This window comes from Amblyomma americanum, chromosome 5 (assembly GCF_052857255.1).
Source record: "Amblyomma americanum isolate KBUSLIRL-KWMA chromosome 5, ASM5285725v1, whole genome shotgun sequence".
Lineage (NCBI taxonomy): Eukaryota > Metazoa > Arthropoda > Arachnida > Ixodida > Ixodidae > Amblyomma > Amblyomma americanum.
Genome location: NC_135501.1, coordinates 51,956,931 through 51,975,271, shown reverse-complemented (window position 1 = coordinate 51,975,271; position 18,341 = coordinate 51,956,931). Strand labels below are relative to the sequence as shown.

At 46.9% G+C, this 18,341-nt stretch overlaps 1 protein-coding gene across 1 annotated transcript in view; it reads right to left on the bottom strand.

Annotated features, from left to right (window-relative positions):
* The window catches only part of LOC144133874 (uncharacterized), a 105,416-nt gene that overhangs the window by 74,467 nt on the left and 12,608 nt on the right, over positions 1-18,341 (bottom strand). The window contains exons 4-5 of the mRNA XM_077666942.1: positions 13,381-13,419; positions 10,685-10,759 (exon numbers count right to left, since the gene is read on the bottom strand). Of these exons, the coding sequence (XP_077523068.1) occupies positions 10,685-10,759; positions 13,381-13,419 (114 nt within the window). The remainder of the gene's footprint in view (positions 1-10,684; positions 10,760-13,380; positions 13,420-18,341) is intronic.

Below are 18,341 nucleotides of genomic sequence, written 5' to 3'. Positions count from 1 at the left end.
CAGTTAAGCATGTATGGGAATTCACCCATAAACTATACCGCGTCATAACCTGAAGGCGAAGTTTAAGTGCCGCTCCAGCTTTCCCGCAAACTTGTTAATTGAATTGTGCCTACTGAAGTCGGTCGTCGAACGGTTGCCCTGGCATCTAGATGCTCACGCCTCTGCCCTCAAGCCTGATCATTTTACAACGAGAGCTGTATCTGCGACATGCTGCGAAGCCAAATTTGACCACGATCAAGTGACGGCCCCCACCTTGTGACCACGCAGTGCGAGCAGACCGTGCCTCGCCTCGAGTGTTATCGTTGTTTTCGGGGAGGACGCGCAGTCTTACGGCTCCACTAATCTTCCTGAAGCACCACTCAAAGCTCTCTGCGCGTCTGTGTTGAGATATGAATTGGGTTATGGTTATTAACGTCCAAAAGGGACTCAGGCTCTGAGAGACGCGGTAGTGGAGAGCTCTGGATAACTTCAACAGCCTGAGGTTCTTTAACGTGCAATAACATCGCACAATACATGGGCCTCTAGAACTGCGCCTTCATTGAAATGCGACAGCCGCGACCTGGATCGAACTCGCGTCTTTTTTGACAACAGCCGAGCATCACAAGCAATGAACCACCGCGGCGACTCAGCGATTGCAGTAGCCATAAGGAAAGGCGTAGAACACTTTTTAAGTTTTTTTTGAAGCGATGTTTATTGCCTCAGGGCATAAAAACTATGAAGTGAGAGATGAGTAAGATGCTTAAATAAATGAAAAAAGTTGAGCTGATCTGATGAAATCAAGAAGTGAACGATGATATAGACCCTGCGTCCATGCAATATATGAATATATGAATCTGGATTGTCCGGTGAGAGTCCGGCTGACGCCAGGTGCCGAATTCTCCTCGGCTTCAGCGCCGGGCAGTCCCACAACAGGTGGTGGATATCCGCCTCACAGTCTCTGTTCTTGCAGACTGGGCACCCGGGGCGGGGATATAAATCTTTGAAATGCGGCCACTTGCGTGTCACAGCTGGAGTTAGGGCAACCCCGACCCGTTACCTCCGAGGCGCATTAAGACCACGGGGGAGGGTTACCGCACACGGAGGGATTAGAGCACGTGTGCGACGCCGGAGGTGTTCTTTTCTTGTCAAAAAGAGGGTGGTGTCATGCAGAGAGAGGACTCGAGGCAAAGACGAGGTTGGGGTCGAAAGGCGGGTCGCAAAATCGGCGCGGCTTTGTGCGCTCAGGAGGTCACGCGGGACCCACTCAATACGGATTTGTTGCGGGATGCGTGCCGCTAGACAATGGGTGTCTTGGCAGAATTCTGGGCTGCGTCTGACTCGTCGTAGTAGGCGCATGACATGAAGGGCGTCGGTGCGAATGACAATGCAGGCCGTGGGTAGCATGGGAACGGCGGCCACAGAGCTAAGTGCCTCTTGAACCGCAAGCATCTCCGCACAGAAGGAGGAAGGAGGTTTTGTTCAGAGCAGACTTGCAGGGACAGTAAACCGCTGTTGTTATTTCGCAGGCCTGAAAGCTTGCGTCAACGTACATAACGATAGAGCCACGCGGAAGATTGGCGTCTTGCTCTGTAATTCGGTCGCGAAACGACGATGCCGCGCGGGTAGATGATGTCCGACGTAGATCAGTTGGCGTGTTGTCGCTTAGCTGCAAAAAACGCCAGGGAGGAAGAACTGGCGGGGGCGGCTGTAGAATGGAGTGCGATGAAGCATATGCGTGGTGTGCGTAAGGCTTCACTTTAGGCGGCGAGCATCGCGTCTTTGCTGCACCAGCTCATCTAGTGTATTCATCTGCGCATGTTCTTGGAGCGCCACGACGGGGGTAATGCGGGGAAGGCAAGTGATGACCCTCATTGCCTCTCGATTAATAGCTTCTAGACGATCCCACTGAGCCCTCGTCAAATGCTTAAATTAGGCTGGGGAAACGAGGCGCGGTTGCACAACCGCCCGCACCAACTGTCGTGCAACATGAGAGCAGGCTCCGCCTGTTTTAGGAGAAATGCTTCTAATCAGACCCAACGCCTGAATTGCTTGCTTTTTAGCCCGATAAAGCCAAGCAATACCTGTTCCTGACTTGTGTATTGTCAAGCCCAATATTTTTACGGTCGTACTTTCTTGAACTGGAGCTCCGGATAGATGGAGACAAATTGGTGTTGCAGCCAGTTTACGGCGCCCCAGCGGTTGGCGACTGACACGAATGTGGTTTTGCTCACTGAAAGCTGCAAACCAATTGAAGAAGCAAAAGTCGACGTAATATCTATGGCTGATTGTAGGTCTTTGTAACACTTTTTCAGTTGGTCGACACCGGGTCGTACGAAGAAGAAAGGGATTGATGGAGGAATGAAAGCGGACAGAAATTTAATAAAATTATGGGGACTCCTAGCAATTGTTACGATGTGTAAAAAATCGCTGAGTTGTGGCCGGGTACTTGGGGGTGAGCGTTGTTTCGCTGCAGCAGTTCCGCTTCGAACGTTTCGCTGCGTTGCGATGGTCCCGTATTTTACCGGCAGTAAACTACCACCTCCGGTTAACAATTTGGTGCAGGCTTGTTGGTGAATCATCATGGAAAGCGGCAGCGCAAAGCAGCAAGCACAAAAGAGAGGCACGAAAATACACAGGACAAGGCTACTGCCACGCTTTGCTCCTTGCCTGGTTATGTAGATGCAAGGGATTCAACAGACGCAAGCGCGTTCACATAAATACGACAGTAGGCGTCGTACTACCTAGTGTATGTCGCGGTGCCGACACGTCACCTTGTGCATGTACCACATAAAGTCTACCTTGACGGTGACACATCGCACAGTGAATGCGAGGAAGGGGTACAGCCCCAGCCGCTGCTAAATTGAGCGGGGTATGCTTGTCATCCCACTGAAAGGGTATAGCGTAGCCACTGCGGGATGAGGAGGGGCGCCTCCGAACCTGTTTCTATTCACCGCGGAAGTCGTTTTGTCTTTATCGGCCCACCCCTGCCTTATGATGGCTTCTTGCTCCAAGAGGTCTGATGACGTCATTCGCAGGCCGCGTTTCTGCCACGCGTTTCGGCCACAGCTTTGTGGCGACGGCGAGGTTTACGCATGACTAGCCAAGTAGTGCTCTCGCATTAAAACTATTTATATGCACTGTGAAGTGTGCTCTTGCCGAGTTCCGCGATTTACGCAGCAATGTGTCAACTTAAACATTTTTTGTGGGAGTACGATAATAGCACCGCTAGTGAATAAATCGGTTGACTAGCGGAATCAAAAAACGCGGCGGTGTCCTATAAAGCTTTTCTATTCGAAAAAAGTAGGCTAAATTTTGGTGTCTAAGAGGCACCAAATTGTGATGAAACTAAATCTTTAACAAGGTAAGGTGTTCCTCGAAGTTAGATAGTAAGGAAATGTTTAGAGAATGAAGATGGCGTGAGGGCATTGTTGCTGCAGGCAATGCGAAAGCGAAGAGCGACATAAGAGCGCCCCTCATGTTCATTAACAGAGGGATGCAGTATTGACGGCTGGTTATGGAGGATATGCTGTCAGCATAATATAGCTGCCGCAAGGCATATTATTCCAAAAGCTTTTCTCGGTTCATGATTGGCGTCACCGGAAGCTGGGGACAGGCGCTGTGGACGGAAGTTGTGGCCAGAGCGTGTGCAAACGAACTCATTAACAAAAATAAAGTCTAGTTACCCGACAGATGTGTCAGCAACGTATGTTTGAGATTTGTAGCGAGGCGTAGATGAGTAATTATGAGCATCTAAATTACAGATGTACGTTTCCCGTAAATTTCTCCGTGCTTGGAGTGCACTCGTAGCGCCATCACCTAGCACCAACTGAATACCCCCCCCCCCCTCCCTTGCAATGCGCGGCGCTGGTCCAGCAGATGCGGCGCGCGTAAGCGCTTAAGTGCGCGTAGAGCTAAGTGCTTTTGGTATTTGTTTTTGTACATGCTGTAGGGGTGGTATTTTTTAACCGTGTTGCGGGTAGGAAGGCTAGCGTAGGCTTGTGTGCTGTAGGGCTCTGTGCAGGAATTTTGTCGGGATTTTACGTTACGTAGTAGTCCGCACGATAGGTCGGCGAGCTTGGAAAGCCAGCGAGAACGGGAAGCTATGGCAGTGCGAGAAGTATGAGCGGTGGTGTTACTTGCAAGAGACGGTATTCGGGAGCACAGCCGAGGCAGAGGGGGCTAGCTTCGCGTGCATATTATGTAAGCGTTTTGAGGAGGCCGTTCGGCGGCTGGAAGGGGGATGGGCAGCTAGCATTAAGGAAATCAAAAATTACCTGAAGGTGGAGGTAGAGGAAAGGATTAAACTAGCAACGCAGGTCGCCGAGTCGCTTAAGAGAGAGGAGGCTGAGTGCGACCTGTCGGAGCGAAATGTGGGCGAGCTTAACGAAGAGCGGTAAAAGCGGGCCCAGCTAGAAGAGCGGGTGGAAGCGCTCAAGTCGGGGCCGGCAGGTCACCACGGTTCGGGGCAGGGTCAGGTGGGGGGTGAGAACCGCGCGGTGCACCTTAAGACCGTTGGCCCTCAGGCAGAACTACATAGCAGTAACAAGGAGGCTCGCCGATCCTACAGCGCGGCAGCGCAGCAGGCTTTGAGTGGGGAAGACGGAAAGGTAATAACGGGCATGGCGACGCGCGACAGTAGCGTACAGAGGCTGGAGAGATAGGTAGCATCACCCGGAGGGCAAGACTCGCAAGCAGGAAGCGAACGGTTGGAGCGCAGAAAGGTTGTGGTAGTCGGTGACTCGAGCCTGGCGAGAGTTCAGGAAGCCATTTTAACGGCAGTGAAGGCGGACAGGCGGGTGTAGGTGGAGGCCCAGTCAGGGAAGTGCATAGTAGATGCAATGGCCAAAGCACAGGAGGTGATGGGGGACTACATGGATTACAAACACTTGTCGTTATCCATGCTGGTCTCAACGAGGTGCTGAAGGGTAGGAGCCAGAATCTCGAGAAGCAGTTAAAGTGGGGATGCGTAGGCTTAGAGAGGCCTCTGGTAGACTGCATGTTACCTTAAGACAATTTCAGAGGTTCAGAGGCAGTCTAGTGGGACGGAAAGGAGAGTCGTTGAAGCTAACCTTTTAATTAGGTTAATGAGTCGACGACTTGGATACGGGGTGGTCGAAGTTAACAGGGACGTGTACGAGGCGAGGCCCCACCCTTTTGCACAGGATGGCATTCACTACGGTGGTGCCACTGGCAAGAGGGTGGGTAGTAGGATAGGTCGCCTGGACACAGCTTTTTTTGGGGGACCCAGAGCTCTGAGAGACCAGTGTAGACAAGGATGAACCAATGGAAGAACCAAGGTGAAAGAAACTATGAAACCATAGGAGGTGAAATAGACATAAGCGCCAGGGCCCAGTGAATTCAGATATCAGGTACATTAATATGCTATATTGTGGGAATAGGCTTCAATGGGAGGAAATAGAAGTTAAGTTAAGGCAGGAGGAATAATGGTATATGGGTTAGTAGAAACACATCTTAGAGGCATGGAGCAACCTACCTGTAACCCAAATACGCATGATAATCTTGCAATAGAGCAAAGGGCAGCAGAAAGGGCTTGTAGAATTGGGGCATTTATTCATTAAAGTATGAATTTTCAAAAAGTTGAACAGGAATGCAAGGAACATTTATGGCTAAAAGTAAAAATGGCAGGGGAGCAAACACTCCTTGGCTGTGTATATCAATAGACAGGACCTATTGCCAAAGAGGAAAAAGGGAAAATGATAGAATGTATCGCAAGCGACATTGATGAGCTAGAAGGACAGGGCGAGATAATCATATTAGGCGACATGAATGCACACAGAGAAGACCTGGATGGGTACACAGATTCCACAGAAAGTATGGTGCTGGATATGTGTGACAGGAATTCTTTAGTTGTATGTAACAGTACCGAAAAGTGTGAAGGGCTGATAACATTGGAGGCAAGGTGTCTGCACTCGACGATAGTTAATGCACTTATGTCACATAAGATGTATGATAGGTTAGGGGGAATGGGGGAATGAGCATAGATGAACATGGCTCCAAAAGTCTAGGTAATGACCACTAAAACATCAAGTTGAGTTTCAGCCGAAAAAGCAATGTAAGGCTGAAGAAAGATTAACATACAGAAGGGAACTTTTTCTAAGAAAAGCAAATGTAAGCAGCAGCCGAACAAATGTAGAAAGTAATTTTGGAGGACAATTAAACAGAACAAACTTACACGAAATTAACTCGATTACTTGAGCTAGAGCTAGACAAGACTGCGAGTCAAGCCAAAAAAGAAAAGAAGGCGAAAACTCATGTTTTGCTGGGATGAGGATGTCAAGGAGGCCATAGAGAAACGTCAGGAAGCATCCAGGGAACAGAGATAGTCCAAGAAGAGGGGGGAACCAGAAGCTGAAATACACAGAAAACCAGATACCTGCATAAAGTGTAGAAGTGAAGCATCGTATTGGATCAGTGAGAAAATTATTAGAAAGGGTAACCAATGGATGTACTCCTCCGCGGCCATGAAAATATCGGTCGGCATGTGGTAGCAATTCCTTGCCGAAAAGAGAGGGGCTTGTCTTGGGAGTGGGAAGACCGGCTCTTTTCTGGGAGCACTAAATCAACCCCCAAAGCTCTCACAATGCAAACAGCGGACAGTTCGGCCCCAGCAACAAGGATCCACACGACGCGGCACTCTGTCTCTGCCACTGACTCACCAGGCTTATCCCCACAAACACGGCAATAACATAACAAATTTAGATCAAGAGTTGTTCAGCTATTTATGTAACGTATCGCTGACCTTTGCGCAACAGCCATGTCAGAGCCGTGCATGAAATGGACGGAGTAGTGAAACACATAAAAAACATACATAGGTCCGCTAGTAATACATACACACACTCATACAAGCTAGAGGACGTTTATTTTAGCCCTTCAGAATAGCCTCCTCAATCCACCCGCATTGCCATCCATTTTCGCTTTTTCTTATACCTCACAGAGGAGTTGTATTCCTGAAGGATGAGGCTCCACCGCAGCAAGCGTCCGTTCTTTCGAGACATCTGCCGCAGCCTCGTGAGCGGGAAGTGATCCGTCTCAAAAATGAATTTTGATCCATATAGGTAGCGTGACAGTTCTTGTGCTGCCGAGACTAAGCATGCGGATACTTTTTCTGAGGCGCTGTAAGCTTCCTCCCTTAGCGTCAGTTTCCGGCTTGCGTACAGGATGGGATGCTCTTCGGTGTGTGTTCCGACCTGACTCAATACAACACCCATCTCCCTATTACTAGCGTCGCACTTAACTACAAAGTCTTCTGTGTAGTCAGGCGTCCGCAGTACGGGCCGTGAAATGAGCACTTTCTTTCGCTCTTGAAAGGCGCTCTCCTTTGACTCATCCGAAAAAACCTTTTCGGGCCCTCCCTTTCGGAGCGAATCTGTCAATGGGCTTGCCCGTTGAGAATAGCGAGGAATGTACCTCTGGTAATACACAACAAGCCCCAGAGAAGAGCGGATGTCGTTCTTTGTTCAAGGCGTTGGAAAGTCAGCTATGGGCTCAATTTTTAGTTCTGAAGGCTGCTTAGGTCCACGACCTACAATGTGTTCCAGGTAGGTCACTTGGGAACAACAAAAATTGCATTTTTCAGACTTCAGCGAAAGTCAAGCGTCACGCAACCTTGCCAACACGCTCCTCAGGTGCACGATATGCTCTTCCCAGATGTTCGAAAAAATGGCTATATTGTCCAATTAGGGGACTGCATAGCTTTGCTTGGCTTTAGGTAAAATATCCATTAATTTTTAGAAGCTATACGGTGCGTTCTTGAGGCCGAAGCTTAAAACGAGAGGTCTGAACGTCCCAATGGATAAAATGAAGGCGGCATAGCGGCTCGAGGCGTCGGACAGAGGGACCTGCCAGTACCCCCTCACCAGATATGACGTAGAGATGAACTGTACCCACTTACCCGCTCCACTCTCTCTTCAATATTCGGAATCGGATAGAGCTGGTCTCTGCCGCTTGCGTTGAGTTTTTGGTAGTCCACGCATGGACGAGGCTCTTCACCTGGCACTTCGACGAGGATCGTAGGAGAAGTTTAATCACTTTCAGTTGGTTAGATTACCCCCGATTTCTAGCATTCATTTAATTTCTGCCTCCATGATCTGCTATTGACGTGGTGACACTCGATAAGCTTTTGACCTGATTGGTTCGGAGGAGGTCAGCTCGATCTCGTGAGTGATCAGGTCAGTTTTTCCTTGGGAACTGCTAAACATCTCCTTGAATTCACACAAATGTCCGTTAAGTTCATCTACGTACCTGTCCTTCTTTCATAACATCGGTCCTCGCAGAGAAGGCAAGAATGTCCTGGATGCTGCAGTCCGTATCGCTGTCTATCCCTAACTTGGATAGATCAGCCTGTACTTCCTCGGGTACTTTAACATCATGTTTACAACCTCCTCTCTGCCTACATAAGGGTTCATCAAACTGCAGTGGTAGATTGTAACCTCATTTCTCTTGCCGGGTATTTTCAGGACTTAGTTTTTTTCTGACAGCCTGTGCTGAACTTCCACCGGCCCCTCCTACTGCACTTCCATCTTGTTTTTCCTGGATGGTCGCAAAATCATTACCTTATCGGCCGTCTGAAATGTGCGTTGCCTTGCGTTTCGGTCATAATAGACGTTTGCCACTGCTGTGACGCTTTAAAGTTTTCTTCCACTAGAGCACGCGTAGAACTTTATCAGTCTAGCCATTAGAACATGTAACTGTTTGGCTTTCTTCTGCTCCCTCCCATAATTCTCGCAAAATCTGGAGAGGAGAACGTAGAGCTCTCCCATACACAAGCTCAGCCGGAGTGTATCCGGTCGCTTCATGGGGAATCGTTCTGAGCGCGAAAAGCATTGATGGCAAGTAGCTCTCCCACTATTTTTTCCGTTCATAGCACAACGCGGGAGGAACCCCTTTTGAGCACGGTGTGCATTATTTGTGACACTGTTAGACTGGGGATGATGCACCGAACTGTGTATTAGCTTGATACCGCACTTCTTCGAAAAGGTTGTTGTTAAGGCGCTGGTGAACACGGTCCTCTGATCCGCCTGAATCTCCGCAGGAAAACCGCTTCGTGCAATGGTGCTGAGCAAAGCGTCCACTATTTCTGAAGAGCCCTGTTCTTTGAGGGAGACTGCTTCGGGGAATTGTGTTGCTGGACACAGCATGGTAGGGAGATTTTTGTATCCCGATTTCGACTGAGGTAGGGGCCCTACAGTATCGATCACTAACCACCGAATAGGCTCGGTGATCAGTGGAATCAATTTCAGTGGAGCTTTCTATTTTTCTCCTGGTTTCCCGACTCGTTGACATGCGTCCCACCACTTCACGTACCGCTCCACGTCTTTGAAGCACCCTGGCCAGTAGTACTCTATTAAAAGTCGCTCTTTCGTTTTGCTAATTCCCAATTGTCTCGACCAGCTGTTCCCATGACACAAGCTCAGGAGGTCAGCCCGGCATTTCTCCGGAATTACTAGCTGAACAAATGTGTTGCCATTGCCACCTCTGTAGTGCCTGTACAGCAGTCCGCCTTTTTCGAGTATCGTGATGTTACGCCTAGCCACGCCCTTTTCCGCGGTAGCATGCATGCGCCTCAAACTAGGGTCGTTCTTTTGCTCTGCCTTCAGCATCTTTCTGTCTAGCTCGAAAAGTCGCACAAAGCTGAGCGAAGGGGGGGGGGGGGGCAGTACTGACTCTCCGGCGGGCGCTATTTCCGGCGGTTCCCTTGGCGCCGCAGCTGCGTTGATGTCGCCTGCTCTAGGGACAACCTCGGCCCCTTGTTCAGCCACTAGGTTTGGCTACATGATTTCAAGTCCTGCTCCGATTTCCGCCTCTCCCTGTCCCAGGTCCTGTGTTAACTGAGCGGCGAGCTGGCGGGTTTTAGAGCGCGTTAGTGCCTGTACTATTCCTTCTCCCAAGAGCGGTCCTCGCTCGCACAACAGTCGGTCAGACCGGTTTGAGCACAGATAAGGATAATCCAGCCGAACTGTTTTTTCTCTCAAGGTTCGCCCCAGAAACTTTTGTCCCCAGTTGTACATGTGGAGAGCTGCAACTGTGCTTTTGTGGCTTCAAGCGTCGGGACATATAGTGCCTCCAGCGGCTCAAGATAGCACAAGTTACAGCGTAGCCGATGCGAACTTCATGCACCACATCTAGACAGTTTCTCGTCAGCGCATATGGCAGATATCAAAGCAGGGACATAATCAAGGAGTATAGACATCTGTTGTATAATATACTACGTGAAGGAAACTGCTCATTGATTATACACACTGCACTTCTTACGCAAAATCGCCCTGCATCAAAGGTCCTCGAAATAAAAAAACGAATGACAAACAATTTTGCGGTTATTCGTTAAATACCGTGGAGAGGGTATTACTCCAGGAAAAACATCACAAGTATTCGCCAGTACCTCACCGCTGTTTAACAAGTAGAAAAAGTGCAGGTAAAGTCAGAACTTGTTTCTGTTAATTACTTCTGCTCGCCCATGAAACATCAAGTTGCGGGACGGAATCCGTCAACATTCATGAATTTTTTTCCGGGGATAATTTCCCTCCGTTTGTGCATTTGTATACGACTGTGTTTAAAGGCGTGCAATAACAGCTGATATGAGAGAAATCGAAATAACGCCCATGCTTACAAGTTGGCCTCAGTTTCAGTTGAGAGGCTGCGTTAAGAAACACAGAAATCAATTTTCGTGGCCCACGTGTCAACTCACCCTCGGGGAGACAGGCGATTGTGCCATCGCTTCCGATGCAACTCGGTGGATACGTCACGGCGACTACTGTGGGACCTGAAATATCGCGGGAAATACTACTGCAGAGCATGATTTCTGTTCTGACCGGATTGCCTGGAGCCGACAAACGGCTACCCGCAGGCTAAGTCACTACAATATGCATGCACAGCATGGGTAAAAAATACCCAGGTTAGAAAGCTAGATACAGAGAAATACAACGGAGCACCAAGGAAACACCCAAATTATCGAAAGGCCCGAATAAAAGAGCGCAAGGAGCTTCTTCAACCTTTGGATATTTCAAACTTCTGCAGTGCCGTAGACGTTCTACACAATTCTCCAAAACAAAGTATGAGGCGAAAAGTTTTTATCAAAGCTGCAGGATGACCTGTTCAGCACGAAGACTTTAAGAAACACGTGATGCAGAAACAGCAAAATAAACTGCACGATTTGTATGACACTGCTCTGGTGCTATCAGCTACAGGAAAAAATCCTGTGCGCTTTTGTGGGAAATGGAGAAATACAGAAAAAATCTTGCTCTTATGCAACGGTCATATTCCGTTACGAGTTGCTATTCGTCTCCATCCTTTAATATTTACCTGCACCGGCAAAGTTGGAAAACTCACTTGGAAAGGCTGAGTGTAAAAAAAAAACAGCACATGCAATTACACAACTTTCAGAACAGTAAAACAGAAGTAATTTGCCAATTTATTCAGGTGTTTACTCCACACCAAAATGATCTAAACTAAGGTAAAGCTGGTTTTTTGAGCACAATTATAAATTCAATTTGAGTGGCGTTCTCTAGTGAGAGAAAATATCGCTAGCAAGGTAAGACACAAGGTGATTACAACACCTTGATAATGAACAGAAAACATGTGCTGTAAACTCGGCTTCATGCTGAACTAAAAAGTGATACGTTACAAAACGTGGCGCAGGTACTAGAGAAATATCTGAGTCCCGCCCACGAATTTAATAAAGTCTTACGTTAATAAAGAAAATGTTTTATTCGCGTGTTATATACCTTAAGTTATTTTAGCTTTCTAGCAATGCTGAAGTGAATAACATATTTAAGTAATGTAGTACCGAACATATTCTATAATAAGGCGAATGACGCATCTTGCGCATTTTCTTAATCCTCGCCTACGAGGTCTATTTCTCCTTTTCCGATCGGGCAACGTGCTTCAGCTGTAAAACCGCGTCTACGGAGGTAAGAATAAGACTTGAGGCAAGTTACGGCTCAGTAGTCATTCTGACTTTATTATGAAGACTAGAGGTATTTTGATCAATTCTGAATTATTCGAAGGAGAAAATTCTTTTTTAACCGAAAGCATCCGCTTTTAGGAATGACCGAGCTAACCTTTATCCGATTTTCGAAGATACGATGATTTTGAAGTTGAAATGTACAAGTAATCGGTACTGTCAGCATTGCGTGTAGTTATCATGAGAGTCGACCAGACTGTCACGCATTCAAAATAGCTGGAGCCCTTGTTAAATGCCCTACCAAGCATTTTTCTTAGCTATTGTGCTCTAAGTTTTTTAAACGGTGCACCCTGGGACAGTAAAATCTCTTTTTTATTGTGTGTTCCTGAACGAGCAGTTTACGACGTTGTACCAATCTCGGCATTCATAAAAAAAATGTACCGCTACCGTCTTGAAGACGTTGAAGTATGGATCATTACATGTTTGGTAGCGCCATCTATCGTCCTTGCGATGTATTACCAAGTATGCGATGTAAAGTCACGGCGGTCATGCTAAGCGTAACGATCACTAAATATTACCTAATTCGGGTATATTTGTTTCTAGCATGTTCTACTCGTCGAGCTTGTTACGAATATCCCGTTAGTTATATCCTTCCATCGTGGTTATATCATAATGCTATCAAGTTGTTAATTATAAGCGAATAAATGTAAGGCTAACCATGTATAAATATTAACTTCATTGGTTAGTTTTGGTGTCTACCGTGTTCTACTATTCAAGAGGATTCCGAATTTCTAATTCGTGTTATTATGAAATCTTTATTACAGAGTTGTAATCGATTAAACATAGTCACGTGAATAGTTAAATATGACGTCACAAAATAAGTGACATCACCAATAAATCACCAATTCGATATACTAATGAAGTCAGCAATCAATCACCAGTTGGGTTGCTATATCGATTTACTATGGGGGCCGCCATCTTGAATTCCTCGGACTTGGAGAATTTCATGCCGAAGGGAGGTGGTAACAGACCTCAAGAAATCGACAAACGTGATAAATGAGCGCTAACGCTCTTAAAACTAAGAATCACTAGAACATACCGGTAACCGGGGCGTGAGTAAAGAAACAAATCTAGAAAATAGTTCTTTGAAAAGGTTCCAATAAATAACTTTCAATTTGTGGTTGTTTAGGGTCTATCAGGATGATTATTTTTCTGCTTAATAATTTCAATTTTGCTTTCCTATCTTCAAAGTAACAATCATAACATTCACTTTATTCTGCCCCTCCGAACTGCCGAAAAAGTATGCATCTCCCGAAAAAGAATTTTCCTTTTTTTATTTTATCGAAATATTGCCTCGAGACCATTGCCAATAGCGGCATGACTATTTTGCCCGCTTGGCTATCAACAACTTTTTTTTATCCGCCTAAAAAATATGTTTTTAGTTCGACAAGGATGCATTGCCAGTGAATTTTGCTACTTACCTGTCGAGGTGATGTTTAGCAGGGAGCCTTTCTCGTCATCTGATATTGCAGATTTAAAAGAAAAGGAAGAGCGCATGGTTTCGCGAGAGCAGGAAATCAAATCACAATTCGCGTACATATCTCCACACTAGGGTGACTACAGGAATTCCCAAGCCGGAAGAATACAGCACCTGACTATTCCGCAACGCGGCGAGCACAACAGTCGAGAGTAAAAAAAAAAAACGGGAAGTAAATTCTACGAGAATTAGGTCCAGAAGGAGCACGCGAAGGCCTCCAAATACTGAAAATGCTGCATGACCACGCTTTTTATTAAAGGCTTCAGCGGTGCAAATATGGGCATGCTATGCAAACAGCTGGGACAAAAATGACCACTAAGCTTTCCTGCTGCCAACATGAAGTTTTTTCACACAGTTATTTCTTTTAAAAACCATGAAAGTTACATACGGGCGGTCTCTGTTGGTGGAAAGTGTGCGGTCTTTTCTAGAGGAGATTTCTATTAAACGACATTTCTTTATTTTACCTCGATTAATCCCGCTTTAATGCTTTGTTTTTGAAGCGCAAAACTAATAATTTAAAGCTGTAAACAAGCAACCATGCAAATGTTTTATAACTACTGATTTCACCCGGCTGTTCGACACAAACGATGTAAAATCTTTCTCCAGATGATAGCCAATACCGACACCAATTCATTACATGTACCGGAAATTGCATGCCCCATTTGAGAATGCGGTGCAGCATTTATATGCCGGAGCACACCACAGCGCTTTTAGGGTGGCATAGATCTTGTTTCTTGTCGACGCTGTAACTAAACTAGCAACGCTAAGAACGTTATACCATGGCTCGAATTTGACTTTTATTTTGCATAAAATTGCACCACTGGGAAAATATTGATTTTTGTGGTCGCAGAAGGCTTCTCATAAAGGTCAAATGTCATACCTTTTGGGACAATTGCATACCAGTTTCGTATATTTGTGTGTTCGCAACAAGAGGCATGGCCAGGGTTAGCGCACAAGACCAAAATACCACTCGAGTCGTTCCACATCTTTTTACTGCTCTGCAGCTTCAAAGAAACTTTGATATAAGGAGAGAAGCGGCTGCTAAGCGTGCAGCTACGACTCTAGGGGCTAGGAAACGGCTACAGCACAGAGCTGTGGCATAATCCTCTGGTTTAAAACACCACACTGCGCACATCTAGCTATGTTTAATGCTCTCACCATGCCTTTATAGGCAGGACGTGTGTGCAGAAAAAATATTTTGCTGTGCCTTTTGAGGAAAAAAAAAAGCCCTAGAGACTTCAGCATTATAAAGACTGAAGCCCAGGGAGGCCCCTGTCATACACGTAATTTTCATAAATAAATGAGAAAAGAGGTAACGAAGAGAGCAGCTGTAGATCTTTTGATACTTGCCGCCGTTTACACCAGGTGTGCTGGAGGGGTAGTAGCGCAGGACTGGGTCTATTTTTGCCCCTCTCCTCAAGGTTTTCGTAGGCGTTTTTTCGGGTTGTCACACAACGGCTGAGGCCTCATTTTCGACTTTGCGAAAGTGGCCGCATGGCATTGGAATACATCACCAGAACAACGTCTGTTTGAGTTGTGTTGCGTTCCATAAAAAGCCGCGTCTTCTGCCTGCTATCGCTCCGCGAGGCACTTCTCTAATGAAACCTTCAAGAGAGAAAAATCCCATTTCCTTTACTTCCCTCTCCTTGACAGCAGCAGAGCGAGGTACAGCCAAGCAGAAACGATCTTAGTTGCTGCGTGGTATATTCAGAGGCTTGACGAGTTTCTGCGGGGCATGCCTTTTGAGGTTGGAACAGATCGCTACATTAGTAGTGCTATTTAGGAATTTCGATCTGTACGCATTGTCACCTCGCATCCAACGTTAGAGACTGAAAACGATAAGATACCATTGCCGCATACTGGACATGCCAAAAATGCTGCGTGCCCCAGTAGACACAACTTATGGTTTCCCTACGGAGCCCGAAGCACTACCTCACCCCGCAGTCACGAATGGTACATTATGCGCACACGTTTCGCAAGTTTCGGAAACAGTAGCTGCGCTACCTCCAGATGAGGTCAAGGCGATACAAGCCAATGATGGCGAGTGCAGTAGAGCGATTTCTCGCTGTAAGAGGGGCTTCCCAAATATATGGTTCGTGGTTTATGGGGGTTTAACGTCCAAAAGTGACTCAGTCTCTGAGGGGTGCCATATTGAAGGGCTTCGGGAATCTTTAAGGTGCATTGACATCTCATAGTACGCAGCCCTCCTGCATTATGCCTCCGTCGAAGTTTAACAGCCGCGGCCGGCATCGAACCCGAACCCGCGTCTTTCGGGTCAGCAGCCGAGCTCCATAACCAATGAGCCACCGCGGCGGCTTCCCAGGGAAACATAACACTCTTTTGCACTTCGTGGTGCACGATGCTATTCTCAACAAGCTGTCTGTCAGCAATGGCCTTCTTCTGAAAGAATTTGCATGGTTGTCCCAGCCACCTTATGGCCAAGCGTGCTGGTGTGGATCCATGAAGGTCATCAAGACATCAATAAGATGCAGGTCCTAAGCACGTAGGTTGGTGTGGCGGAAAGGCTTCCGTGCAGACATCCAGGCTATAGTCTCAAGGTGTGAGCAGTATGCTTCGTGTCTTTTGAATCTGCCAGAGCGCTCCTGCAGTGCGCCGTTTCTTAATACTCCCAGGGAAGTTGCTGAAACGTACGTTTTTCGTCTGAATGCGCAGGCCTCCCCTCTTGAAGCCGTCTGTTATACTCGGTAGCCTTAGGCAATCACCCTTAAGACAAAAGCTTGGCGATCCATTTAAATCTGTAAAAGTATCAAATCACAGAAGGGGATCTCGAAAACGTTCCGATCCGACAGGAGGTCTCCGTTGCCGTCCTAGGGACTTGCAAACATCATAACATCATATGAAATCGCACACGTCACAAGAAACCCATACTACCCTAAATCCTGCAGCGAAGATGAGTTCAATGTGCGCACGTGAAGACCTTGGTTCTCAAGGCAACAGACTCCTATTTTGCTTTAATGAAATAGAGGCATACTGTCGGGGTCGCAGGGTTCAGTCTTGCGCAACTTCCGATATTCAGAATACTTCAAACAAAGGCTCCTCAAGGAGAAGAAAGCAATGACACCATCAAGAGCACCGCAACACAGTGTGGGTGCGAAAGAAAAAACGATTAACTTTAATCGCCGACATCGCGACCTCTCAGTGCTTATGGAAGGTACCAAGGTTTGAATACAACTTGAAAAGATCACAACAGTCCTCAGTTCGTCCCAACATTTTAAGTGTTTCGCAGTCGAACGAGAAAGACCAGTTATCCTGCTGTGGAACCGGCGCAAGCTGGTTCCGTTCCAACCAGGAGAATTAAGACCTGCCCTCTCGGAGGCGCATTGCTTACCGGAGACACGACGCCTTCATAAACCGACTCACTGGGGAGGCACCGTTGCAACACCTCGTCGTGAGTGAGCGGCCACCGGCGAGTCTACAACATTATAATGTGACTACACCCAGAACAAGGACGCCTCAACTCAAAGGCTCCTTCCACTATACAGGCCGAGTACGGGTCACGAGGCACGGTCGACGATCCGTACTTCTTTTAAGGCTGTACTGGTAACGGAAATTAGACGTTATGTCTGCTGTCAAAGACGGAGAAGACGGCGGTAGCCTCGGCAAGCACAGGCTTCAAGCAACTCTCTACCGCCAGATAGTTGATATTTGTTTACCCGCTTCATTCTAGTGCACACGTTTATGCTCATCATGCTCAGTTGCGTCCACGCTGCTGCAGGGCGTGCACCCTTCACAGAGCACGCACAACAAACATGGATGCCCCAACCAGTGGTAATCACGTAAAAATGCTCTTGGCAGAACAATCCGGGATTCGAAGGGAAAGCATCTGGGTTCGTGCAATGCGCAGACCATTTCTAGCTCACGCAGCGTTCGCAGTTATTGGGCAGTGAGAACAATGACACATATCCCTCCGTACCCTAAGAGCTGACGGAGCACGCAAGGAATCAGCGGCCTCCATCGCCAAGATAACACCTAGCAATACTCTAGAACAGCGGTGCAAAGCGGACTGTAGATACTAGCTGTCAATCCGACACGTTATTAGTGCGTCACTTCGCTACCAATGACGGCCGCATTTTGCACCGTGCACGGCACATCCCTAATCTTACTATGCTCTTCCTTTATATTTATCGTCGTGTTTAGACTGCTTCAAGTACTTCGTTTTTTATGGTCACTAATTCTTTGAATGGCCTTTACTTTTCTTTGCGTAGTTTGCGCCTCGAGAATTTCTCTATCTATAGTCTTTTAATATATGCTGATATCCGGTCTTCCCATGCATTGCTCTTTTTACTCACCCCTACAGAGTCATGTCACAGACCGCGGAATTTACAAATAAAGATTACGCAGAAGCTTTATGATGAGTGAAATGTATATCTCTAATATTATTTTTATATCATACTGTTCTTTGTTGCGCCTAATAGCAATGGACCTTTTCTGAGCTCTCTTTGTGGAGTAAAGCAAAGCGGCAGGCGGCCCAGAGAGTTTTCATGAGCATGACATCCTCCCCCTTTTTTCGACTTCTTAGAGCTGACCTGCCGGCCTAGTGTCCACTTGAGAATGGTTTAGAGAGTAGAGAAAGGCAATGAAACAGCGGCAACAAGCAAAACTGAAGTGTGACTGGTTCAAATCTAACATGTGTCATTTAACTCACCCATTCAACGATTATGTTTTCATCTGTTGAAATGTTTGTTGTTTGCAGCTTCGGTTATTTCTGCTGCTTGAAATTGATTTTCGCAAGACGCGTGTGCCATTTGCTGATCAAAAATCAAGGAAACCAATATTTTTCGCACCTGCGAATGGCTAAGCCACATTTAACTTTCCTTGTTGCCTCGGTGTTATCTTCTCCGCTATGCTTCGTGAGAAATAACACAGCAGTCTTTATACTTTATA